Source organism: Chiloscyllium punctatum, chromosome 3, assembly GCF_047496795.1.
Source record: "Chiloscyllium punctatum isolate Juve2018m chromosome 3, sChiPun1.3, whole genome shotgun sequence".
Classification (NCBI taxonomy): domain Eukaryota; kingdom Metazoa; phylum Chordata; class Chondrichthyes; order Orectolobiformes; family Hemiscylliidae; genus Chiloscyllium; species Chiloscyllium punctatum.
The window spans coordinates 100,046,841-100,074,736 of NC_092741.1; the positions used below are offsets into that span (position 1 = coordinate 100,046,841).

At 43.2% G+C, this 27,896-nt stretch overlaps 1 protein-coding gene across 1 annotated transcript in view; it reads left to right on the plus strand.

Annotated features, from left to right (window-relative positions):
• The window catches only part of mtmr9 (myotubularin related protein 9), a 90,828-nt gene that overhangs the window by 30,403 nt on the left and 32,529 nt on the right, over window positions 1-27,896 (plus strand). Inside the window, exons 5-6 of the mRNA XM_072557448.1 lie at window positions 22,009-22,226; window positions 27,504-27,665. Coding sequence (XP_072413549.1) covers window positions 22,009-22,226; window positions 27,504-27,665 — 380 coding nt within the window. The remainder of the gene's footprint in view (window positions 1-22,008; window positions 22,227-27,503; window positions 27,666-27,896) is intronic.

Genomic DNA, 27,896 nt, shown 5'->3' on the forward strand with positions numbered 1-27,896 from the left:
TAAATTTTCCAGAATTGGAGAAGCACTGAACAAAAGCTGTTTCCTTCCATGGGTTTTTCAACAATCATTTATATTCTTTAGGCACAGCGGGTTTAAGAATATAGAGTTGCAAAAGCAATTCAGCTTTTAGAACCATTGGAATTGAAGCCATAAAATGTAATTGAAGAAACAGAACATTGTGCCAATGGATGGATTTGTTCATAAACTAACTGAAAATGTCAAAACATGAGGAAAAATAACCCTCGCTGTTCACTAATTCGTTGTTTAAACACCTGTTTTAAATGTGTACAATGACAGAAAATGAGCATCTGTCTTTTCAGGTTGAGAGCACAACCAAAATAAACCAGGAAAAAGCAGCAGGGATAAATTAGAATAAGTAGAGGATATTGAGCATAGCATAGCAGTGTATGACCTCCACGTGTTGTTTTGTTGCTTAATCTTTTATGGAGGGTTTTTGCTTCACAACTAGATTTTGTTTTTGGGAACAAACCTCAAAACTACACCTCAAAAACTTTGAAAATAAATTGAAATTAATAAGTAAATTAAAAATTCTTATGAAATTGCCCATTGATAAATCTGGACCTAGTTTCAGGTTTTTGATTTGCAATTGGTCATAGAGTTATTGAGATGTACAGCACGGAAACAGACCCTTTAGTCCAATTCATCCATACCAACCTGATATCCTAAATTAATCTTGTCTCATTTGCTAGCACCAGGCTCATATCCTTCTAAACCCTTCCTATTTATATACCCATCCAGATGCCTTTTAAATGCTGTAATTGTACCAGCCTCCACCACTTCGACTTCCTCTGGCAGCTCATTCCATACACGCACTACCCTCTGTTTGAAAGCGTTTCTCCTTAGGTGTCTTTTAAATCTTTCCCTTCTCACCCTAAACCGGTGCCCTCTAGTCCTGGACTACCCCACCCCAGGGAAAATACTTTGTCTATTTACGCTATCCATGCCCCTCATGATTTTATGAACCTCTATAAGGTCACCCCTCAGTCTCTTGACGCTCCACGAAAAACAGGCCCAGCCTATTCAGCCTCTTCCTGTAGCTCAAACCCTCCAACCCTGTTAACATTTTCTGAACCCTTTCCAGTTTCTTCTGATAGGAAGGAGACCAGAATTGCACACAAGATTCCAAAAGTGGCCTCGCCAATGTCCTGTACAGCTGCAACATGACCTCCCAACTCCTATGCTCAATGCTCTCCCCAATCAAGGGAAGCATACCAAACGCTGCCTTCACACATCATAACTATCTGTGACTCTATTTTCAAGGAACTATGAACGTGCACCCCAAGGTCTCTTTGTTCAGCAACATTCCCCAGGATCTTACCCTAAAGTGTAGAAGTTCTGCCCTGATTTGCCTTTCCAAAATGCAACACCTCACATTTATCTAATTTAAAGTCTATGCCATTCCTCGACTCATTGGCCCATCTGATTATGCTCCCGTTGTACGCTGAGGTAGCCGCCTTTGCTGTTCACTACACTTCCAAATTTGGTGTTATCTACAAACTTGCTAACTGTACCTCCCTATATTCACATCCAAATCATGTATGTAAATGATGAAAAACAGTGGACCCAGCACTGATTCTTGTGGCACACCACTGGTCACAGGTCACCAGTCTGAAAAGCAACCCTCCACCATCACCCTCTGTCTTCTACCGTTGAGCTAGTTCTGTATCCAAATGGCTAGTGCACACAGTATTCCATGCAATCTAACCTTGCTGACCAGTCTACCATGAGGAACCTTGTCAAATGCCTTACTGAAGTCTATGTCGATCACGTCCACTGCTCTGCCCTTCTAGATCCTCTTTGCTTCTTCAGAAAACCTCAGTCAAGTTTGTGAGACATGATTCCCACATGCAACACTATGTTTACTCTCCCTCATCAGTCCTTGACTTTCCAAGTACATGTCAATACTGTCCCTCAGGATTCCCTCCAACAATTTGCCCACCGTCGATATCCGGTTCTGGTTTATCATTCCCTGGCTTTTCCTTACCACCGTTCGTAAATAGTGGCACCATGTTCGCCAATATCCAGTCTGCCGGCACCTTACATGTGACTATCGATGATATAAGTATCTGAGCAAGGGTCCCAGCAATCACCTCCCTAGCTTCCCACAGAGTTTTAAGGTAGACCTGATCAGATCCTGGGGATTTATCCACCTTTGTGTTTTAAGACATCCAGCATCACCACCTCTGTAATATAGATATTTTTTAAGATGTCACCATTTATTTTCCCACAGTCTCTATCTTCCATGTCCTTCTCCACAGTGACACTGATGCAAAATACTCATTTAGTATCTCCCTATCTCCTGTGGTTCTACACATAGGAACAAAGGAAACTTTGATAATTAATAATACATCACCTTGATTAATGCAGGTCAAATTATACTATTTACTCACCACTTCACAAAACATAGCATACAATCAACATTTTTCTTTCGTTCTGTACGCAGGTTTGTGGGGGGAAAAAAGCTTGATATTGGAAAATAATGATCACATTCAGGAATTGTGCATATGGGACTGATTCTGGATTAGTGGTGCTGGAAGAGCACAGCAGTTCAGGCAGCATCCAAGTAGCTTCGAAATCGACGTTTCGAGCAAAAGCCCTTCATCAGGAATAAAGGCAGTGAGCCTGAAGCGTGGAGAGATAAGCTAGAGGAGGGTGGGGATAGGGAGAAAGTAGCATAGAGTACAATGGGTGAGTGGGGAGGGGATGAAGGTGATAGGTCAAGGAGGAGAGGGTAGAGTGGATAGGTGGAAAAGAAGATAGGCAGGTAGGACAAGTCCAGACAAGTCATGGAGACAGTTACTGAGCTGGAAGTTGAGAACTAGGGTGAGGTGGGGGAAGGGGAAATGAGGAAACTGTTGAAGTCCACATTGATGCCTTGGGGTTGAAGTGTTCCGAGGCGGAAGATGAGGCGTTCTTCCTCCAGGCGTCTGGTGGTGAGGGAGCGGCGGTGAAGGAGGCCCAGGACCTCCATGTCCTCGGCAGAGTGGGAGGGGGAGTTGAAATGTTGGGCCACGGGGCGGTGTGGTTGATTAGTGCGGGTGTCCTAGAGGAATTAAGGGCTACGGGGAGAACGCTGGTAAGTGGAGCTGAAATGTGCATCAGCCATGATTGAATGGCGGAGTGGACTCGATGGGCCGAATGGCCTTACTTCCACTCCTATGTCTTGTGGTCTTATGGTCCCGGAGATGTTCCCTAAAGCGCTCTGCTAGGAGGCGCCCAGTCTCCCCAATGTAGAGGAGACCGCATCGGGAGCAATGGATACAATAAATGATATTAGTGGATGTGCAAGTAAAACGTTGATGGATGTGGAAGGCTCCTTTAGGGCCTTGGATAGAGGTGAGGGAGGAGGTGTGGGCGCAGGTTTTACAATTCCTGCGGTGGCAGGGGAAAGTGCCAGGATTGGAGGGTGGGTTGTTTGGGGACGTGGACCTGACCAGGTAGTCGCGGAGGGAACGGTCTTTGCGGAAGGCGGAAAGGGGTGGGGAGGGAAATATATCCCTGGTAGTGGGGTCTGTTTGGAGGTGGCGGAAATGTCGGCAGATGATTTGGTTTATGCGAAGGTTGGCAGGGTGGAAGGTGAGCACCAGGGGCGTTCTGTCCTTGTTACGGTTGGAGGGGTGGGGTCTGAGGGCGGAGGTGCGGGATGTAGACGAGATGCGTTGGAGGGCATCTTTAACCATGTGGGAAGGGAAATTGCGGTCTCTAAAGAAGGAGGCCATCTGGTGTGTTCTGTGGTGGAACTGGTCCTCCTGGGAGCAGATACGGCGGAGGCGGAGGAATTGGGAATACGGGATGGCATTTTTGCAAGAGGTAGGGTGGGAAGAGGTGTAATCCAGGTAGCTGTGGGAGTCGGTGGGTTTGTAAAAAATGTCAGTGTCAAGTTGGTCGTCATTAATGGAGGTGGAGAGGTCCAGGAAGGGGAGGGAGGTGTCAGATGGTCCAGGTAAATTTAAGGTCAGGGTGGAATGTGTTGGTGAAGTTGATGAATTGCTCAACCTCCTCGCGGGAGCACGAGGTGGCGCCAATGCAGTCATCAGTGTAGCGGAGGAAGAGGTGGGGAGTGGTGCCGGTAATTACAGAAGATCAACTGCTCTACGTAGCCAACAAAGGGACAGGCATAGCTGGGGCCCATACGTGTGCCCATGGCTACCCCTTTGGTCTGGAGGAAGTGGGAGGATTCAAAGGAGAAATTGTTAAGAGTGTGGACCAGTTCGGCCAAACAAATGTGAGTGTCTGTGGAAGGGTACTGTTGGGGACGTCTGGAGAGGAAAAAACGAGGGCTTGGAGGCCCTGGTCATGGTGGATGGCGGTGTAGAGGGATTGGGGACTGAACACAGTTCAATGTTTGGCTGGATCTGAGGAATATCGAGGCTTCAAGTTATGATTCTGGGATTTGGCACTAATGGTTTGTGTTGTTTGAGTAATCTATGTTTGTACAGTCAGTGCATGATTTATTTTTTTTTCATTCATGGAATTTGGCATTACTGAATGCACCAGCATTTATTGCCCATCCTTAGTTGCCTGTGAGGTGGTGGTGAGCTGCCTTCTTGATCCAGTGCAGTCCATTTAGTGTAGTTGAACCTGCAGTGCTAATGGGGAAGAAGTTCAATGACTTTAACAGTGATAGCGAAGCAAAAGTGATATATTTTCAAGTCAGAATGGTGTGTGGCTTGAATGTAAACTTGTAGGTGGTGATGTTTCTCTCTTATTGCTATCTTTGAACTTCTTTGGTGGTTATAAGTTTGGAAGGTGGTTGAGGGTGGTCAGTGATGGCAAAGCTACTGAATATCAAGAGGCGATGGTTACATGTTCTCTAGATCGGAGTGGTCATTATGTGGCACTTAACTAGTGTGAATGTTATTTGCTACTTGTCAGGTCAAACCTGAATATTGTCCAAGTCTTATTGCATTTGAACATGGGCTACTTCACCATCAGAGGAGAATGGTACTGAACTTGGCGCAACTATCAGCAGGAATCCCCATTTTTGTTCTTATGACACTGGAAATGTTATTGAAGTAGCAGAAAATGGTGACCTAATATGCTACTTGAGGAACTCCTACACAGATGTCCTGGAGCAGGGATGACTGACTTCAAACAACAACAACCATCTTTCTTTGTGTCAGGTATGACTCCAACCAGCAGGGAGTTTGTACCCATTCTCATGGATTCCAGTTTTACTCATGCTTCTTGGTGCCGCACTCTGATGCAACCTTAATGACCAGGATAGTCACGCTCTTCAGTTCTCTTGCCTATGTTTTAACCAAGGCTCTGTTGAGGTCAGGAGCTGAGTGGCATTGGCAGAACCCAAACTGAGTGTCAGTGAGCCGGTTATTGTTTGTACTTGATAGCACAATTGATGACTTCATTGCTTTGTTGTTGATCAGAATTAGACTGATAAAGAGTTAATTGGTTGGGCGCGTGTTGCTGGAAAAGCACAACAGGTCAGGCAGCACCTGAGGAGCAGGACAATCAACATTTCGGGCCAGAGCCCTTCACCAGGAAGCCCTTTATCCAACCTCACTTTCTCCTAAGTAATTGGTCTTATTGTTGTTTGTGGACAGGACATAACCTGGGCAATTTGCCATATTCAGGTCAGTGTTGTAACTGTGCTGAAGCAGCTAGGTTAGTGTGTAGCTCATTCAGATTCAGGGACTTAACAACTATTTTTGGAATTTTGTCAAGACCCATATCCTCCTTCATGATCAGTGCCTTCAACCCTTTAAGATTTAATATGCAGTGAATTGAATCCTTTGAAGACTGTCTTCTGTGATGCAGGGATCTTCAGGAGGAAACAACGTTGGATCATCTACTGGACTTCTAGCTGAAAATGGAGATGGATACTTGGCTTGTGCTGGCTGCCTCATAGCTGAGATTGGGATATTTGTGCTGCCATCTCCTCCTGCTAGTCTAACTGTCCATCAGTCATTGTAACTAGATGTTGCAGGCTTGTAGAGCTTAAATCTGATTTTTTGGTTGTGGAATTGCTTTGCCTTGGAAACTGTTCACTTCTTGCATTGTTTGTAGTCCTATGTCCCCTCATTAAGTTTAAATCTCACTTTTTAGGCATGCTCTCCTGCTGCCTTTCAACGAGCATTGACTTCCTGCCTTGATGGTAATGGGGAATGATAGAGAAGCTGTACCAAATTTATAAGTTATGATTTACGACAATTCCATTGTCTCTTTGCTCACATGGCCTCAGGAATGCCAGGTTTGAATCCTAGATCTGTTCAAAATTTTCCCCATGTATCACAATGGTAGTGCCATCCACAAGGACTGTGTAATGATTATCTTTTCTGATACTGTCATGCTGATAGTTATTTTTTTCCCTCACATTGGTTCCTTTCTCACCTGTGGCAGTTACACCCTTTATGACTTGGGTAGCACATGGCAGTCATGTTACTGCCAAGCCACTCTTGGAGATTTATTTCCTGCACCCAGGGTGTATATTGTGCCCTTGCCATCCTCCTGTGCTCCTGCTCGTTGTTCAGTGTGAAGAATACTAAATCTTACACAAAAATGTGGATCTGACTGTAATGAGCACTGTCAGTTGTTAAATTTAAGCTCGAGACTGAGATCCAAGATGCAGTAAATAGGGTTCTTTCTGCCTAGCTAAAATGTTCTGGCTTTGTTTAATGGGTTGTATAATGGCAATATATTAGCTGTAACCTTGCCAGTCTGTAGAGGATATGTTTAAGATGTGTGGAAGTGTGTATCAATTATTTTGGAGAAATACTTTTCTTAACTTGTCTGTCTTGATTCAAAGTACATTGTCCATTAGAGTAATGTTTTCCTTTTATGTGTAGCTTTATAGTTCATGGAGAGTTAATCATAATTATTGTTGACTTATTCTAATTCTATTCTATTGAGTCCAACTATCGCAGGTGTAGAAAAGTTATTATTAGTGCATTACCACATCATCTATTAAATGAGTCAGTGAAAATGAAAAAAGTAGCACTTGAGAAAATCTTGGAGTCCTTAAATGAAAAATTATTTTTATCCTGGCTGTGATTATTCTTTTGCCTTTTTGTTTCTCTTTTCCTCTCCGTTCTTCCTTTCAATGTTGATGGAAGGCTTGGCAACATGGGCCTCTCATTACCTGCCCTTGTTCTTGCTCTTCTTCAATTATGCCCTATCCTGTGGCTATCATTTGCACCTGCACACACTGTAAGCACTCCAGCCACACTTTGAAGCAGCAACTATGATCTAAAGTTCACAGTAAAATAAAACTTTCGGCCATGTGATAGATTGCCATAGAGCATATGGACTAACGCAACCTCATGATTTTGCTCTCTGATTTTGTTTTTGAGTTTTTCACCTGTCTATAGGGATTCAAGGAAGAATACAAGGAAAATAATAAAATCGATGGGAGTGTTTATTGTGTTCTGTGCACAAGGTTCCAAGTGTTTCATAAAATCGATGTTGCTAACTATCATCTCTCAGTTGAAAAACATTATTTGATCAGCATTCAATCAATCAATCAATCAATCAATCAAAACAGTCCAGTTTTTATAGGTGATCCAATTTGTAACTATGCCAAGTCATTTAGCAGGCTGAAACTCAATTGCTGAGCAAGACACCTACTACTGCACGTGCTAAAATCATTATGGCTCCCCCTTGGTACATCTGTGATGAAGCATGACTGTGTGCACCTGCTTTAGGAGCTGGAGATGGCTTGCCTTTTGACTTCAGGGTGCAACATCCCACACTGATTGGTTATTTAGGCGAAGTAGTACAGAATGGTGAGTGTCAATGAAATCATACAAGAGACTATTAATGTACTAAAGAAAGATCAACCAGCTTATGCATAGTTATAAGAGAATGCAGATACTTGCAGCAGGCCAAATATTTTATGTCTGTCAAGGTTGAGGAAACAAGGTTCAGACAGAGCAGTGGAGGGATACAGGATAGCCAGAAGGGACCTGAAGAAAGGGATTAGGAGAGCTAAGAGAGGGCATGAAAAATCCCTGGCGGATAGGATCAAGGATAACCCCAAGGCATTCTATGCGTATGTGAGAAACCTGAGAATGACGAGAACGAGGGTAGGTCCGATCAAGGACAGTGGTGGCAGACTGTGTATTGAGTCGGAAGAGATAGGAGAGGTCTTGAACAAGTACTTCTCTTCAGTATTTACGAACGAGAGGGACCGTATTGTTGAAGAGAAGAGTGTGAAACGGACTGATAAGCTAGAAGAGATACCTGTTAGGAAGGAAGATGTGTTGGACATTTTGAACAACTTGAGGATAGACAAGTCCCCCGGGCCTGACGGGATATATCCTAGGATTATGTGGGAAGCAAGAGAGGAAATTGCAGTACCGTTGGCAATGATCTTCTCGTCTTCACTGGCAACTGGGGTGGTACCAGGGGACTGGAGAGTAGCGAATGTTGTGCCCCTGTTCAAAAAAGGGAATAGGGATAACCCCGGGAATTACAGGCCAGTTAGTCTTACTTCTGTGGTAGGCAAAGTAATGGAAAGGGTACTGAGGGATAGGATTTACGAGTATCTGGAAAGACACTGCTTGATTAGGGACAGCCAGCACGGATTTGTGAAGGGTAGGTCTTGCCTTACAAGTCTTATTGAATTCTTCGAGGAGGTGACCAAGCATGTGGATGAGGGTAGAGCAGTGGATGTAGTGTACATGGATTTTAGTAAGGCATTTGATAAGGTTCCCCATGGTAGGCTTATGCGGAAAGTCAGGAGGCATGGGATAGAGGGAAATTTGGCCAATTGGATAGAAAACTGGCTAACCGGTCGAAGTCAGAGAGTGGTGGTAGATGGTAAATATTCAGCATGGAGTCCAGTTACAAGTGGAGTTCCGCAGGGATCAGTTCTGGGTCCTCTGCTGTTTGTAATTTTTATTAATGACTTAGAGGAGGGAGTCGAAGGGTGGGTCAGTAAATTTGCAGATGATACAAAGATAGGTGGAGTTGTGGACAGTGAGGAGGGCTGTTGTCGGCTGCAGAGGGACTTAGATATGATGCAGAGCTGGGCTGAGGAGTGGCAGATGGAGTTCAACCCTGCCAAGTGTGAGGTTGTCCATTTTGGAAGAACAAATAAGAATGCGGAATACAGGGTTAATGGTAGGGTTCTTGGTCAGGTGGAGGAACAGAGGGATCTTGGGGTCTATGTACATAGATCTTTGAAGGTTGCCACTCAGGTGGATAGAGTTTGTAAGAAGGCCTATGGAGTATTATCGTTCATTAGCAGAGGGATTGAATTCAAGAGTCGTGAGGTGATGTTGCAGCTGTACAGGACTTTGGTTAGGCCACATTTGGAGTACTGTGTGCAGTTCTGGTCGCCTCACTTTAGGAAAGATGTGGAAGCTTTGGAGAGGGTGCAGAGAAGATTTACCAGGATGTTGCCTGGAATGGAGAGTAGGTCGTACGAGGATAGGTTGAGAGTTCTCGGCCTTTTCTCGTTGGAACGGCGAAGGATGAGGGGTGACTTGATAGAGGTTTATAAGATGATCAGAGGAATAGATAGAGGAGACAGTCAGAAACTTTTACCCCGGGTACAACAGAGTGTTACAAGGGGACATAAATTTAAGGTGAAGGGTGGAAGGTATAGGGGAGATGTCAGGGGTGGGTTCTTTACCCAGAGAGTGGTGGGGGCATGGAATGCGCTGCCCGAGGGAGTGGTAGAGTCAGATTCATTGGCGACCTTTAAGCGGCATTTGGATAGGTACATGGATGGGTGCTTAATCTAGGATAGAAGTTCGGCACAACATCGTGGGCCGAAGGGCCTGTTCTGTGCTGTATTGTTCTATGTTCTATGTTCTAAGCTTATGATGATTTGGATGGGAGTTTTTATTGTGATAAGATTTTTTTAAAAATTCGCTTGAGTGACATGGGCATTGCTGGCTGCGCCAGCATTTATAGCCTGTCCCCAGTTGCCCTTGAGAAAGTGGTCCTTAGCTGCCTTCTATAGCCAATGCATTCCGTTTGCTGGAGGTAGGCACACAATGCTATTTGGTAGGGAATTCCAAGATTGTGACTTGGTGACAATGAAGACTCAAGACTAATTTAGGATATCTGGTTGGCATGGATGAGTTAGCCCAAAGGTTCTGTTTCCCTGTTTTACATCTCTTTGACGATATGACTGTAAGAAAAGGCTATTTATTTCCAAGTCAGAATGTTGAGTAGCCTGGACGCGATCTTACAGGTGGATGTGTTCCCATTTATCTGCTGCTCTTGTCCTCCTTGATGGAAGTGGTTGTAGGAATGGAAGGTACAGTCTAATGAGCTTTAGTTAGTTTTCTACAGCGCATCTTGTAGATAGTATACGCTACTGCCATTAAGTGTCGATGGTAGAGGGAATAGATGTTTGTGGATGTGGTGCCAATCAAGCCGATTGCTTTGTCCTGATGGTGTTAAGCTTCTTGAGTGCTATAGAAGCTCCGTCATCCAGCCAAGTAAGCAATATTCCATCAGACTCCTGGCTTGTGCCTTACAGATGGTTGACGGGCCCTGAGGAGTCAGGAATCGAGTCACTTGCTGCTGTATTCCGAGCCTCAGAGCTGCTTTGATAGCCACGGTATTTGTATGTTGTGTCCAGTTGGATTTCTGGTCAGTGGCAAGCCTGGGCAGTTGATGGTGGGTGATTTCAGTGTTAACAATGTCATTGAGTGTCATGGGGCAGTGGTTAGATTGTCTGTTATTGGAAATGCTTTTTGCCTGGCATTTTTGTGGTATGAATGTTACTTGCCACTGTTGGCTCAGGACCTGTCCTGGGCTTATTGCATTCAGATATGGACTGCTTCAGTACCTAAGGAGTCACAAATAGTGATGATCATTGTGCTATCGTCAGCAAACATCTCCACATCTGACCTTGTGATGGAAGGAAGCTCATTGTTCTCAGGCACTGAGGAATTGGGGGCTATTGTTGCACAGTCAGTGTATCTATCTCTGAGTCGGAAGGCCCAGGTTCAAGTTCCACCTACTTCAGACATGTGCCTGAACAGATGATTAAAAATATCTACCCTGAGGAGCTTCTGCAGAGATGTCCTTGAGCTGAGATGACAGACCTCCAACAACCACAACCAACTTGCTATGTGCCAGGTATGACTCCAACCAGCAGAGAGTTTTGTCCCTGATTCCACTTGACTCAAGTTTTGCTAGTGCTCCTTGTCAAACGTGGATTTGATGTCAAGGGTTGTCACTGTCACCCCTCCTGGAATTCAGCTATTTTGTCCATGTTGAACCAAGGCTGAAATGAGGTCAGGAGGTCAGTGGCCTTGGCAGAACCCAAACTGAGTGTTAGTGAGCACGCTATCACTGAGCAGATGCTGCTGCTGCTTGACAGCAATGACAGTGGCACTTTTTCCGTCATTTTATTATGATCAAGGGTACACTGTCATTATCGGCTATCGAAAGCATTTTATTAGAATTGCTTTACCATGACAGTTGGCTGGCTTAATCCAACACATTTGATTGCATTTAGAAGTATGGCAACTGGCAGTTAGCTGATGGAAGCATCTGATTATTTTTATCAGATATAAGTGCTTTTTGTCTCCTTGGCAGCTGTTTTTTCAAGTACGGGTTACATAAAACAATACAGCACAGGAACAGCCCCTTCAGCCCTCCAAGCCTGCACCGCCATATTTTACCCTTCCATCTCTTAAAGGATCCATATCCATCTATTCCCTTGCTAATCATGTATTCATCCAGGGGCTTCTTGAATGCTGCTATTGTGTCTGCTTCCACCACCTTTTCTGGCAATGTGTTCCAGCACTCACCACTCTTCCTTTGAATAAACTGCCTTCCACATCTCCACTGCACCTTGAACCAGCGTCCCTTAGTAATTGACCCCTCCACCCTGGGAAAAAGCCTCGTTTTTCACTCTGTCCATGCCATTCACAGTCTTAATAACTTCAATTAGCTCACCCCTCAACTTCCTGCGTTCCAGTGAAAACAAACCGAGTCTATCCGGCCTTTCTTCATAGATAAAATCCCTTAGGCAACGTACTGGTAAACCTTTTCTGTACCCTCTCCAAAACATTCACATTCTTCATGTAGTGTGGTGATCAGAAATGTATGCAATATTCCAAGTGTGGCCAAATTAAAGTTCTATAAAGCTGCAACATAATTGTCTACCCTTATACTCAATGGCCCTTCTAATGAAGACAAGCGTGCCATTGGCCCTTTTTACTACTTTATCTCCCTGTCCTGTCACCTTCAATGATCTGTGGACCTGCACACCCAGATCTCTCTGCATATCAATACTCCTAAAGGTTCTGCTAACACTGTATAATTTCCACCTATTCTTGACCTTCCAAAATGTATCACCTTGCAATCATCCGGATTAAACTCCATCTGTAATTTTTCTGCCTCCAACTGATCCATATCCTGCTGTCTATATATATCCGTTATTACTATCTCAGTCAAAAATCAATGTAGTATTCTGAAAAAAGAAACAACTTGAAATGTTTGAGCTATTATCAGGCTCAGTTTATTATTCAGATTTTGTTCTGTCTTTACAGCAATCCATACGTACAAAAACATCTTGTTAAATTTCTATATAGTTGAGCATTTTTTACATTTTTCTTTTTTTAAAAAAAGGTTTTGTTTCCTGTGTACTTTCATCATTTTAGTGGGGTTATAGGCCCAACTGAACAGAATGGCAAATGGAAGTTTTCAGACCCAAGCTTCACTAGCACCTTTTCTGAAGGTAAAACTAATGTTAAGTGCTTTGGTCCAGCAGGTGGAGCTGTATAGTAGCAGCTGTGGCAGAAGATCGCAGGTTTCATGTGATGGTGAGATGGACCCTTTGCTAAATCTTATTATTGACCAATAGTGGGACTCCTGTTCAAGAGTTTCTATAACCACAAGAAAATATTGCCAGAAAATACTAAAACTTAGTATTCCTGTTTCTGCAGGAATTGTCAATGGAGAGTACAATCGCATTGGAACACATGGCTTTTGATCTTCTGTGACCTCAAAATAGCAGATTTTGAGTGTAGTGTACCATGACATTCCGGTGTAACTTGACTTCCATTTTAAAGCTGCACCTATGTTATCATTTTAATATCTCATTGATGCAAGTATTTGGGGAAGTATGATGGGGTGGGAGAGTTGAGGTGATGAGGGCTGGAAGTGGAGAGGTGAGTGGAGAAGAACTGAAGGGGAAAGATCAGGAGATGGATAAGGACGCATTGATGTGGAGGGCAATGTGGTAAGTAGTTTGGCTACAAGAACAATGCATGAAGTAGAAGCAGAGAGTAACTTGTGGTGGGTCCAGTTGTCTGTCTCTGCCTGTCTCAGTCAGTCAGCTATCAGCATTTTGATGAGCTAATCTATCTCTCCTTTTACTGTCCTTTGCAGGAAAACACCTGACTGCTAGTGAGTACTGGACAGAATCTAAATTACAGCAAGAATAGGAGTTCAGTAAAAATGGGATTCTCATTCTGTACTTAAAGCTCAAGCTTATTCCAGGTAGCAAGACTTAAGTGTGCTTCTCAGATGTTGTTTTTGAGTGGTTGAACAAACTCAATTGATCTGTGGTGAATTACATCTGTTGTATTACTATGAGTAGGGGAGCGTCTTCCTTCTCAGTTCAGCCTGTCAAAAGCACAAGTTGAGCCCCAAGATTTGAATGATTTCATCTTGAGACTTTCTATTAGTCTCACATCCAGCTGCATTTTACTGAAGTGTCAAGTTGCAGCCAAGTTCCTCGTGGTTATGTTGCAATATATAATTTGAGTTGAAAAATAATGTTAAACAGTTTCGGGCTTTAACAGGTTGCCTTGTTCTTGTCAGAGTACAGCTGAAAATTAATGATGGCAGCTACTGGGGCAATTTGAAATTATATTCATTTAGTCAGACAAGTCATAGCACCTGACTGCAGAATGGGAAACAAAAACAAACCATATCAGAACTTGGGCAGGAATCAGCTGAGCAAAATGGAAGCAGCTGACTAGCAAGGACTGCATACTGCAGGATAAAGGTGGGAGAGACTGGCAGAAATGACCTAGTCATTGCTCACTGGAATCATGATAACCGAAAACCAGTCTTGGAGCTAAGATGTGGAAGAACAACTACTTGAAGGCCAGTAAGTGTAAGACAGTCTAATACATATTTTTCTTTTTAAGATTTGTGTCAATACTGTTCTATGTACTTCACCTATTTTTGGGTCTGGTCCAAAGCTGCCTCCTAATCTCTACAAGACAATGTCAATGAGACCAATAGTGCAAGCCATTTTATTAGCATGGATTTGATTTGATTTACTTGATTTTATTATTGTCACATGTACTTAGGTACAGTGAAAGGTTTTTTGTTTTGCATGCAGTACAGGCAGATCATTTGCATAATAGATCAGAGTGAGTGATGCAACATTGCTGCTGCAGAGGAGGTGCACCAAGCGCAAGATCAACATTAAATTTAAAATTTTAGAGGTCCATTCAGAAATTTAGTATTAGTGGGGAAGAAGCTGTTGTTGAACTTATTGGTATGTATGTTTAAGCTTTTTTTATCTTCTGCCCAGTGGAAGAGGCAGCAAGAAATATAGATGGAGTCAATGGATGAAAGGTTGGCTTGCTTGATGGACCGGGCTATGTAAAGGTTCCTAACTCTTTGTAGTTTATTATGGTCTTGGGCAGAGCAGTTACCATATCAAGCCATATGAATTTTGAGTTAAGGAGAATCCAAAGGGTTTTTACAAATACATTCAGGACAAAAGGATATCAAGGGAGAGAATAGGGCCCCTCAAAGATCAGCAAGGTGGTCTTTATGTGGAGCCACAGAAAATGGGGGAGATACTAAGCAAGTATTTCGCATCAGTATTTACTATGGAAAAGGACATGGAAGGTATAGACTGTAGGGAAATAGATGGTGACATCTTGAAAATGTTCATATTACAGAGCAGGAAGTGCTGGATGTCTTGAAATGCATAAAAGTGGATAAATCCCCAGCACCTGATCAGGTGTACCCTAGAACTCTGTGGGAAGCCAGGGCAGTAATTGCTGGGTGTCTTGCTGAGATATTTGTATCATCGATAGTCACAGGTGAGGTGCTGGAAGACTGGAGGTTGGCTAACATGGTGCCACTGTTTAAGAAGAGTGGTAAGGACAAGTCAGGGAACTATGGACCAATGAGTCTGACGTCAGTGGTGGGCAAGTTATTGGAGGGAATCCTGAGGGACAGGATATACATGTATTTGGAAAGGCAGGGACTGATTAGGGATAGTCAACATGGCTTTGTACGTGGGAAATCATGTCTCACAAACTTGATTGAATTTTTTGATGAAGTAACAAAGAAGATTGATGAGGGCAGAGCAGTAGATGTGATCTATATGGACTTCAGTAAGGCATTCGACAGGGTTCCCCATGGGAGACTGATTAGCAAAGTTAGGTCTCACGGAATATTGGGAGAACTAGCCATTTTGATACAGAACTGGATCAAAGGTAGAAGACAGAGGCTGGTGGTGGAGGGTTGTTTTTCAGACTGGAGGCCTGTGACCAGTGGAGTGCTGTGACCAGGATTTGTGCTGGGTCCACTGCGTTTCATCATTTATATCAATTATTTGGATGTGAGCCCAAGATGTATCATTAGTAAATTTGCAGATGACACCAAAATTGTGGAGGCGTAGTGGACAGCGAAGAAGATTACTTCCGATTGCAACAGGATCTTGATCAGATGGGGCAATGGGCTGAGAAGTGGCAGATGGAGTTTAATGCAGATAAATGTGAGGTGGTGAGGTGCTGCATTTTGGGAAAGCAAATCTTAGCAGGACTCATACACTTAATGGTAAGGTCCTAGGGAGCGTTGCTGAACAAAGAGACCTTTGCGTACATAGCTCCTTGAAAGCGGAGTCACAGGTAGATAGGACAGTGAAGAAGGCATTTGGTATGCTTTCCTTTATTGGTCAGAGCATTGAGTACAGGAGTTGGGAGGTCATGTTGTGGCTGGACAGGACATTGGTTCGACCACTGTTGGAGTATTGCGTGCAATTCTGGTCTCCTTCCAATTGGAAAGATGTTGTGAAACTTGAAAGGGTTCAGAAAAGATTTACAAGGATGTTGCCAGAGTTGGAGGATTTAAGCAAAAGGGAGAGGCTGAGGCTAGGGCTGTTTTCCCTGGAGCATTGGAGGCTGAGGTTTACAAAATTATAAGGGGCATGGATAGGATAAGTAGACAGTCTTTTTTTCCTGGAGTTGGGGAGTTCAAAACTCGAGGTTTAGGGTGAGTGGGGAAAAATATGAGACCTGAGGGGCAACATTTTCACGCAGAGGGTAGTACATGTATGGAATGAGCTGCCAGAGGAAGTGGTGGAGGCTAGTACAATTGCAACATTGGAAAGGCATTTGGATGGGTATATGAATTGGAAGGGTTTGGAGGGATATGGGCCAGATGCTGGCAGGTGGGAGTGGATTGGGTTAGGATATCTGGTCGGTAGGGATGGGTTGGACCAAAGACTCTGTTTCTATGCTGTACATCTCTATGACTCTATGATAGACACACCACAGAAAGCATCCTATAAAAAATGCTAAGTGTCTTTATGGACATGCTGAATTTCTTTAGCCTGTTGAGGAAATAGAGGCATTGTTTTGCTTTTTCAATGTCACATCAATGTGGATGACCAGGACAGCTTCGTGATCATGACTTCTCGGAACCTGATGCTTTTGACTATCTCCACCTCAGCACCATTAATGTTGAGGGAGAGATTGTTATTTTTACACTGTGTCACCAAGCACTCTCTCTTGTATTTTGTCTCATCATTTTGAAATTCGGCCTACAATGGTGGTGCCGTCAGCAGACTTGCAGAAATATATATATATAGCGACTGAAACAACATGACTTTGAACACTTTTCACTGTCGTCTTATGTTCCTATACTTGAGTACACGTGACAATAAAATCGAATTTTAGCCATGATATGGAGTTCCAGTGATGGACTGGGATGGACAAAATCGGAAGTCACTAAGTTATAATCCAATTACTTGAAATCACAATCTTTGGAGCGTTGCTCCTTTGTCAGGTGACATAACCTCCAAAAGTATCCGTGTAACCCCGTACTTCCCATGGCTAATCTAAAACATCCCTTTACCTGGCGAATGAGCAGTATTCTGAAAGCTTGTGATTTCAAATAAACCTGTTGGATGACAGCCTGATGTCATACAATTAATTATAAATCATAAATCAGCAAATAGAGATCATTTACATGATGTACACCAAAGATCATCTTGTGAACACCTCTGTTTGCGTACCTGTAATCTGAATCTGTGCTTAATCTTAGGGCTAGGGATACTTCTTTCGTGTACATGAATAAAAGTGTACATATTCTCAGTGTCCATAAATCTAAAATGCAAAATAAAGTATTCCTATACTTGACTAATACATTCTGTTGTATTATGAAGTTGAAGGCATGTACTATACCTTTAAGAGAGACATATGCTGTTCTGCACTGAGGGCTTACAAGAGCAGTCTGTGTCCTGGAAGCTTGAAAATATGGACGATTTGGCTGTGAAATAGATACCTGAGTTGGTTGCTGTTTTGACAACAGTTCGAATTTAACCAATCGATTTAAATTATGCCCAAGGATACTAAAGCCCAATTGTGTTTAAACTTATTGTTTTGCCAACATTGAACCAATGAGATGATCCGATGTTGGGGATATAAAGAGGCAAGCATTTTGAAAATCAGAGTAACTGTCATAGAGAGAGAGTCCCAAGATATTGAAATACTCCAATAGAGGTACTTTTTCTTATAAAACATATTCGCAGTGAAAAGAAAGAAGACTACCCAGGGAGATCTTCAGCTGGAAGAAGACAGGCATTGAAGTCAACAGCCGCTGTGTGGTTATTGAAATTAAGTTGATGTAATTTTATTAAGTATTTTATTGGAACAATATATTGTTATAGAGTTGGAGGCAGGTAGATAACATTTAAGAGAAAGGGGTGGCTTAAAATTGTGAATAGTTGTTAAATGTTCACTTTGAGTTAAGGAATAAATTGATATTATTTTCTTTAAATAGTGGAATTTGAGAATTCTCTGTCATTACAGTGCAGTTCAGGTCCTTCAGCCCTCAATGTTGCACCAACCTGAAGCCCATCTAACCTATACTCTTCCATTCTCATCCATCTGCCTATTCAATGACCACGTAAATACCCGTATAGTTGGTGAGTCTACAACTGTTGCAGGCAGTGTGTTTCACACCCCTACTACTGTGAGTAAAGAAACTACCTCTAACATCTGTCCTATATCTGTCACCCTTCAGTTTGAAGCTCTGCCCTCTCATGCTAGCCATCACTATCTGAGGAAAAAGGCTCTCGCTGTCTGCCCTATCTAACCCTCTGATCATCTTATATGTCTCAATTAAGTCATCTCTCAACCGGCTTCTTTCTCTCAAAAACAGCCTCAAGTCCCTCAACCTTTCCTCGTAAGACCTTCCCTCCGTACCAGGCAGCATCCTACTAAATTTCCTCTGAATCCTTTCCAAAGCTTGCACATCCTTCCTGTAATGCGGTGACCAGAACTGTACACAATACTCCAAATGCAGCCACACCAGAGGTTTGTGCAGCTGCAGCATAATCTCATGGTTCGGAAACTCGATCCCTCTACTAATAAAAGTTAACATACCGTATGACTTCTTTTACATCCCTATCAACCTGGGTGACAACTTTCAGGGATCCATGTACATGCACAGCGAGATCTCTCTGCTCATCTACACTACTAAGAATCTTACTATTCGCCCAGTACTCTGCATTCCTGTTCCTCCTTTCAAAGTGAATCACCTCACACCTTTCTGCATTAAACTCCATTCGCCACCTCTCAGCCCAGCTCTGCAACTTACCTGTATCCCTCTGTAACCTACAACACCTCTAGATAGGGTGGCATGGTGGCTCAGTGGTTAGTACTTCTGCCTCACAGCACCAGGGACCCAGGTTCAATTCCTGTCTTGGGCAACTGTGTGGAGTTTTGCACATTCTCCCCGTGTCTGCATGGTTTTCCTCGGAAGCTCCGGTTTCCTCCCACAATCCAAAGATGTGCAGATCAGGTGAATTGGTCATAGTGTTAGGTGCATTAGTCTGGGGTAAATATAGGCTAGGGGAATGGGTCTTGGTGGGTTACTCTTTGGAGGATCAGTGTGGACTTGTTAGGCCGAATGGCCTGTTTCCACACTGTAAGGAATCTAAAAACCATTTGGCACTATCCACAATTGTACCATAAGACCTTAGTGTTGTTTGCAAATTTACTAACCCGTCCTTCTGTGCCCTCAGCTAGGTCGTTTATAAAAATGACAAACAGCAGTGGACCCAAAACAGATCCTGGACTGGACCCCAGGATGAGCATTTCCCATCAATCACAACCCTGTCTTTTTTCAGCTCGCCAATTTCTGATCCAAATTGCTGAATTGCCTCAATCCCATGCCTCCATATTTTCTGCAATAACCGACAATGGGGAACCTTATCAAACACCTTACTGACATCCATATACACCACATCAGCAATGTTACCCCCACCCGCCTGTCTGGTCACCTTCGCAAATAACTCAACAAGGTTTGTGAGGCCTGACCTACCCTTCACAAAACTGTGTTGACTATCCCTAATCAACTTGTTCCTTTCAAGATGATTATAAATCCTATCTCTTGTAACCTTTTCCAACACTTTACCCACAACTGAAGTAAGGTTGAGTGGTCTATAGTTACCAGGGTTATCTGTACTCCCCTTCTTGAACAAGGGGACAACATTTCCTATCCTCCAGTCTTCTGGCACTATTCATGTAGACAATGACGACATAAAGATCAAAGCCAAAGACTCTGCAATCTTCTCCCTGGCTTCCCAGAAAATCCTTGGATAAATCCCATCCAGCCCAGGGGACTTAACTATTTTCACACTTTCCAGAATTGCTAACACCTCCTCCTTGTGAACCTCAATCCCATCTAGTCGAGTAGGCTATATCTCGGTGTTCCCCTCGACAATGTTGTCTTTTTCCAGTGTGAATACTGACGAAAAATATTCATTTAGCGCTTTTCCTATAGCCTCTGACTCCACACACAACTTCCCACTACTGTCCTTGATTGGCCCTTATCTTACTCTAATCATTCTTTTATCCCTTATACCTGATCTTATCTGCCAACAACTTTTCATGTTCCCTCCTCGCTCGCCTTAGCTCTCTCTTAGGTCTTTCCTGGCTACCTTGTAACTCTTAATCACCCTAACTGAGCCTTCACATCTCATAAGCTGCATTCTTCCTCTTGACAAAAGATTGAACTTCTTTAGTAAACGACAGCTCCTGCGCTCAACAACTTCCTCCCTGTGTGACAGGTATGTACTCATCAAGGACACACAGTAGCTCTTCCTTGAATAAGCTTCACATTTCAATTGTGCCCATCGTCTGCAGTTTCTTCAATATCCTATGCATCCTAAATCTAGTCTAATCGCATCGTAATTGCCTTTTTCCCAGCTGTAACTCTTGCCCTGTGTGAAATACCTATTTTTTTCCATTGCTGAAGTAAACATAACTGAATCATGGTCACCTACCTCCAAATCTAATTTATTGGCCTGTCTACATACTGTGTTAGACAGTATGCACACAATGGACAAAACCTAGAGTACTTAAACTGTAGTATTCCCGGTCAATATTTGGAAAGTTGAAATCCCCAATAACAACTACCCTGTCACTCTTGCTCCTATTAAGAATCACCTTTGCTATCCTTTCCTCTAAATCTTTGGAACTATTTGAAGGCCGATAGAAATCTTCTGACAGGGTGACTTCTCCTTTCCTGTTTCTAATCTCACCCCATACTGCCTTAGTTGATGAGTCCTCGAACGTTATACTGACCTTGACTAACAATGCCACACCTCCATCTCTTTTACCATCACCTCTGTTCTTACTGAAACATCAAAATCCCAAAATCTGCAGCAACCATTCCTGTCCCTGCTCTACCCATGTCTGTGAAACGGCCACAACATTGAAATCCCAGGTACTGCCCCATGCTGTAAGTTTCCCCCATGTTATTTCGAATGCTGCTGGCGTTGAAATAGACACACTTCAAACCAACCTTTTGCTTGCTGGTGCCCTCTTGCAAACCTGAAACCTTATTTTACACTTCCCTACACTCAACCTCCTCTACACTCGAACTACAAATTGGGTTCCCATCCTCCTGCTGAATTAATTTAAACCCACCTGAAGAGCATTACCAAATTCCCCCCGATATTGGTACCCTTCTGGTTCAGGTGAAGACCATCCTGTTTGTGGAGATCCCACCTACGCCAGAAACAGCCCCAATTATCCAGGAATCCAAAACCCTCCCTCCTGCACCATCTGTGTAGTCACGTGTTCAACATCTGTCTCTCCCTATTCCTCGCCTCGCTAGCACGTGGCATGGGTAACAAACCAGCGAGAACAACTCTGTTTGTCCGCCCTTTAAGCTTCCACCCTTGCTCCCTGAATTTCTGCCTTAAATTCCCACTTCTCTTCCTACTTATATCGTTGGTGCCTATGTGGACCACAACTTGAAGCTGCTCCCCCTCCTCCACAGTGATCCCAAAAAAGCAGGCATCACAAACCCTGGCATCTGGGAGGCAACACACCAACCATGAGTGTCTCATTCCCACAGAACCTTCTTTCTGTCCCCCTAACTATGGAGTCCACAGTGACTAATACTCTGCTCCTCTTCCCCCTTCTCTTCTGAGCAACAGGGACAACTGTGCCAGAGACCTGTGCCCTATTGCTTACCCCGGTAAGTCGTCCCACCGACTGTATCCAAAAAGTTATACTTGTTATTGAGGGGACCGGCCACAGGGGCTCCCTGCATTGCCTACCGGTTCTCTTTCTGTACCCTGACTGTAACCCATCTACCGTCATCTTGTATCTGAGATATTTTAAAAGATTATGAGACAAGGTGAGCTTTTCTGGTCGTTTGGTTGAGTTAACAGAAGGGTTCGTTGCCATGTCGTAATACCCATCTTATATGGTACCTAGATTAAGGTTCTGTTTATGTCAGGGGATTGTCATTATTTGATTTCCCAATTTAATTATGAAACATTTTTAGGTAATGATGCGCAGTTCGCAGCCACTGACTGGAACCAATGGAAGACGGTGTAAAGATGATGAAAAATTGATCAATGCCACGCTGTGGGCAGGAAAACGTGGCTATATCATTGACACTAGATCACTTAATGCTGCTCAACAAGCCAGAACCAAAGGAGGTGGTTTTGAACAGGAAGCACATTACCCTCAGTGGAGACGAATTCACAAGTCCATAGAGAGGTAAGCTCAAACCACATCAGTGGCATTAACTTCTGATTTTTATACCCTTAATTCAGTCATAATTGATGTGTTGCAAAGTCTTTATTTTTAAATTGCAATAGTTTTGATATCAGATTTATAGAAAATCGACATTTTCAGTTAAAGCTTGAATCATGACCAGCTATTTCAGAATGATTCTCTAATATGCAAAGATTCCCAAGATTTCCTTCACAAGACGATGCATTTTAGCTCTGGAATCTATTGAGGCTGTGTTCTTGTCTTTGTAACTCAAGCAGAGATCAAAGTTAATTCATTCATATGCACACAGTATGAAGTCTTCCATATACATGCATTTCCAGTCTGTTAACTGCCTTTGCATCTCACTATTTCTAAATCATGCATTTTGTCAATGCTAGTAATTAAAGCATATGTCAACATTGAATCACATTGTGAATTCTCCCCCTGTATAATATGCAATGTTGCTGCACTTTCTCACCCAAAGACTATTGGTGAGGAAAGTACAGCTTAGAAAAAGATAGCTTTCCCAGGCACTCTGTAATTGCAGAACACAGAAACAAATGACCTTGCCGGAACCATAATCAGTTGCCCCTCTGCATTTGCAACTACCTTTTTGAAACCGACTTTTTCTGAATCATAGAATCGCTATTGTGCAGAAAGAGGCCACTTGGCCCATTGCATTTTCACCGACCCTCCAAACAGCATCCCGCCCAGACCCAGTGCCCAAACCTATCCTGCATTTCTCATGACTGATCTACCTAACTGAGACATCCCTGGATACGACCAGACAATTCAGTATGGTCCAAACCACCTAACCTGTACATCTTTGGGAGGAAACCAGAGGACTCGGAGGAGATCCTTGCAGACATTCGGAGAATGTCTTGGTGGAGTTTTAAGTCGCCCAAGGTGATATCGAACACATGCTCATAATTCAAGAGAAATGCTGACACTCATCATCAAGACTCGGGAACAATTTGGCAAGGTACTTTAGACCACTAATATTGGGTAAAGAGGTGGGGTAAAACAATATCAAAGTCCAGGAAGCAGGAATACTTTGATTTGGTAGAAATGAAAAAGAAAGCCAACACATGTCAAAAGATCCATGGCAGATGGCACAGTATGGTGTGTAAGTGGCTTTGTTATTGGTATCCAAGTTTCTTAGCCTATTGCCAAAATGCCCCACATCAGATGGTTGGATTCTGTCTCGTTGGAGATGGCCATTATCCAGCATGTGTATGGCAGTAATGTTACTTGCTGCTTAGCAACCCAGGTCTTGCTGCATAGAGTCATAGAGTCATAGAGATGTACAGCATGGAAACAGACCCTTCGGTCCAACCCATCCATGCCGACCAGATATCCCAACCTAATCTAGTCCCACCTGCCAGCACCTGGCCCATATCCCTCCAAACCCTTCCTATTCCTATACCCATCCAAATGCCTCTTAAATGTTGCAATTGTACCATCCTCCACCACATCCTCTGGCAGCTCATTCCATACACGTACCACCCTCTGCGTGAAAACGTTGCCCCTTAGGTCTCTTTTTTTATATCTTTCCCCTCTCACCCTAAACCTATGCCCTCTAGTTCTGGACTCTCCAATCCCAGGGAAAAGACTGTGTATTTATCCTATCCATGCCCCTCCAAAATTTTGTAAACCTCTATAAGGTCACCCCTCAGCCTCTGACGCTCCAGGGAAAACAGCCACAGCCTGTTCAGCCTCTCCCTGTAGCTCAGATCCTCCAATCCTGGCAACATACTTGTAAATCTTTTCTGAACCCTTTCAAGTTTCACAACATCTTTCCAATAGGAAGGAGACCAGAATTGCATGCAATATTCCAACAGTGGCCTAACCAATGTCTTGTACAGCCACAACATGACCTCCCAGCTCCTGTACTCAATGCTCTGACCAATAAAGGAAAGCCAACCAAACACCACCTTCACGATCCTATCTACCTGCGACTCCACTTTCAAGGAGCTATGAACCTGCACTCCAAGTCTCTTTGTTCAGCAACACTCCCTAGGACCTTACCATTTAGTGTCTAAGTCCTGCTAAGATTTGCTTTCCCAAAATGCAGCACCTCACATTTATCTGAATTAAACTGCATCTGCCACTTCTCAGCCAGTTGGCCCATCTGGTACAGATCCTGTTGTAATCTGAGGTAACCCTCTTCACTGTCCACTACACCTCCAATTTTGGTGTCATCTGCAAACTTACTAATTGTACCTCTTATGCTCGCATCCAAATCATTTATGTAAATGACAAAAAGTAGAGAGCCCAGCATCGATCCTTGTGGCACTCCACTGGTCACAGGCCTCCAGTCTGAAAAACAACCCTCCACCACTACCCTTTGAGCCAGTGTCTATCCAAATGGCTACTTCTCCATGTATTCCATGAGATCTAACCTTGATAATCAGTCTCCCATGGGGAACCTTGTCGAACGCCTTACTGAAGTCCATATAGATCACACTACTACTCTGCCCTCATCAATCGTCTTTGTTACTTCTTCAAAAAACTCAATCAAGTTTGTGAGACATGATTTCCCACGCACAAAGCCATGTTGACTATCCTGAATCAGTTCTTGCCTTTCCAAATACATGTACATCCTGTCCCTCAGGATTCCCTCCAGCAACTTGCCCACCACTGAAGTCAGGCTCACCGGTCTATAGATCCCTGGCTTGTCTTTACCACTCTTCTTAAACAATGGCACCACGTTTGCCAACCTCCAGTCTTCCGGCACCTCAATTGTGACTATCGATGATACAAATATCTCAGCAAGAGGCCCAGCAATCACTTCTCTAGCTTCCCACAGAGTTCTCGAGTACACCTGATCAGGTCCTGGGGATTTATCCACCTTTAACTGTTTCAAGACACCCAGCACTTCCTCCTCTGTAATATGGACCTTTTGCAAGATGTTGCCTTCTATTTGCCTTCAGTCTATATCTACCATATCGTTTTCCACAGTAAATAACTGATGCAAAATATTCATTTAGTATCTCCCCCATTTTCTGTGGCTCCACACAAAGGCCGCCTTGCTGATCTTTGAGGGGCCCTATTCTCTTCCTAGTTACCCTTTTGTCCTTAACGTATTTGTAAAAACCCTTTGGATTCTCCTTAATTCTGTTGCCAAGGCTATCTCATGTCCCCGTTTTGCCCTCCTGATTTCCCTCTTAAGTATACTCCTACTTTTTTAATACTTAGATTGCTTACAGTGTGGAAACAGGCCCTTCAGCCCAACAAGTCCACACCGCCCCGCCGAAGCGCAACCCACCCATACCCCTACATTTACCCTTTACCTAACACTATGTGCAATTTAATATGGCCAATTCACCTAACCTGCACATCTTTGGACTGTGGGAGGAAACCGGAGCACCCGGAGGAAACCCACGCAGACACGGGGAGAACGTGCAAACTCCACACAGTCAGTCACCTGAGGTGGGAATTGAACCCAGGTCTCTGGCGCTGTGAGGCAGCAGTGCTAACCACTGTGCCACCATGCCGCCCTTAAGACGGCATACTCTTCTAAGGATTCACTTGATCTATCCTGTCTATACCTTACATATGCTTCCTTCTTTTTCTTAACCAAACCCTCAATTTCTTTAGTCATCCAGCCTTCCCTTTCATCTGACAGGAATATACTTTCTCTGGATTCTTGTTATCTCATTTCTGAAGGCTTCCCATTTTCCAGCCATCCCTTTACCTGCGAGTATCTGCCTCCAATCAGCTTTCCAAAGTTCTTGCCTAATACCGTCAAAATTGGCCTTTCTCCAATTTAGAACTTCAACTTTTTGATCTGGTCTGTCCTTTTCCATCACTATTTTAAAACAAATAGAATTATGGTCACTGGCCCCAAAGTGCTCCCCCACTGACACCTCAGTCACCTGCTCTGCCTTATTTCCCAAGAGTAGGTCAAGTTTTGCACCTTCTTTAGTAGGTACATCCATGTACTGAATCAGAAAATTGTCTTGTACGCACTTAAGAAATTCTTCTCCATCTAAACCTTTAACACTATGGCAGTCCCAGTCGATGTTTGGAAAGTTAAAATCCCCTACCATAACTACCCTATTATTCTTGCAGATAGCTGAGATCTCCTTACAAGTTTGTTTCTCAATTTCCCTCTGACTACTGGGGGTCTATAATAGAATGCCAATAAGGTGATCATCCCTTTCTTATTTCTCAGTTCCACCCAAATAACTTCTCTGGATGTATTTCCGGGAATATCCTCCCTCAGCACAGCTGTAATGCTGTCATTTATCAAAAATACTGCTCCCCTCCTCTCTTGCCTCCCTTTCTATCCTTCCAGTAGCATTTGTATGTTGGCACAGAGATCACTAATTGTGTAAACAGTGTGGATCATCAGCCAGCCTCCTCACTTCTCATCTTTATAATTGAAAGAATGTAATTGAATTAACGTACTTTCTTTTTAATCACTTCTGTGTCCTTTCGGTTGTTCTGCCATTCACTATGATCATATATGCTCCTAAAGAGGTTGTAAATTTAGTGGGAGCTGGGACTTGAAGACAAGGAATCTGTACAGGTACACTGTAATTCTTAATACTTTCCATCCTTGGCATTCTCCCTCTACCATGTGCCATTCCTGTGTTTCCCAGATCAAAATTACTTATAACTAATAGTGTTGGCTCCAGTCAAAATGTTCCAAGCTTTTAAGAGGTGGAGGCTAGACTTGTGCTTATGAACTTGTGGCATCCTTTCTCGCATCTTGTGCTCAAGCATGCAGTCACTTAAAAGTGCATTTGGTGTTGGCTACCTACATTGGAAGCAATCGGCACAAGCTAATGGCACATCACAATTCCTGTGCCTCTGTTTTCAGATCTTTATGAACTTTGTGATCCAAATCATGAAGAGTAAAGGGGGAAATTTGATTCCAGTCCTGTATAGAAACTGTATAAAGCCTGGGAAATCCAAGTGTGACTAAGGAAGATTTTTTTTCAAAAAAGTGTGGTGTTCTTGGGGAGTGAGACTACAAATTCATGAAAGATGCATTTAAGGATCAGAGAAGTTGGTCAGAAGTAAGTATCGCTCACGAGGCTAGAGCTATGGGTTGAAGAGAGAAGAGGTGGTGGTGGAGTACGTCACTCTTTAGTGCCACAATTATAACTTTTTTGGCTGTGGTTGATGAGGAAATTTGGACAAAAAAGCAAGTGAATGTTTGGGGTTATTTCAATGCTTTCTTTAAGCAAAGTATCGAGAATCAAAGCCTAATAAAGGACTTTTTAGTAAGAAACAAGTATGCTTACTTATAATGGTTTTTATTTTGACCAGGTATCACATTCTTCAGGAAAGTTTAATTAAACTGGTAGAAGCTTCAAATGACCAATCCCACAACATGGATAGATGGCTCAGCAAATTGGAAGCTTCTAGCTGGCTGACCCATGTTAAAGAAATATTAACCACTGCTTGTCTGGCTGCACAGTGTATAGACAGGTAAGGAGTTGTACGAAATGGTTGGTCCTTTTCTGTTATCTTTCACAGCCTGCATCAGTTCATTAGTCGAGCTATTTGTTAACCTCATTCACCTGTTTCACAAAACGTTTTGTGAAAATTTTTATGCCTCACTGGATAGCACATTTGAAATCAAGCTATTCCTGAATCATCGCAAGTGAAAACATTTTAAAAGTATGAAGAATTTTCCATTTACCTGCCATCTGGGCCAGG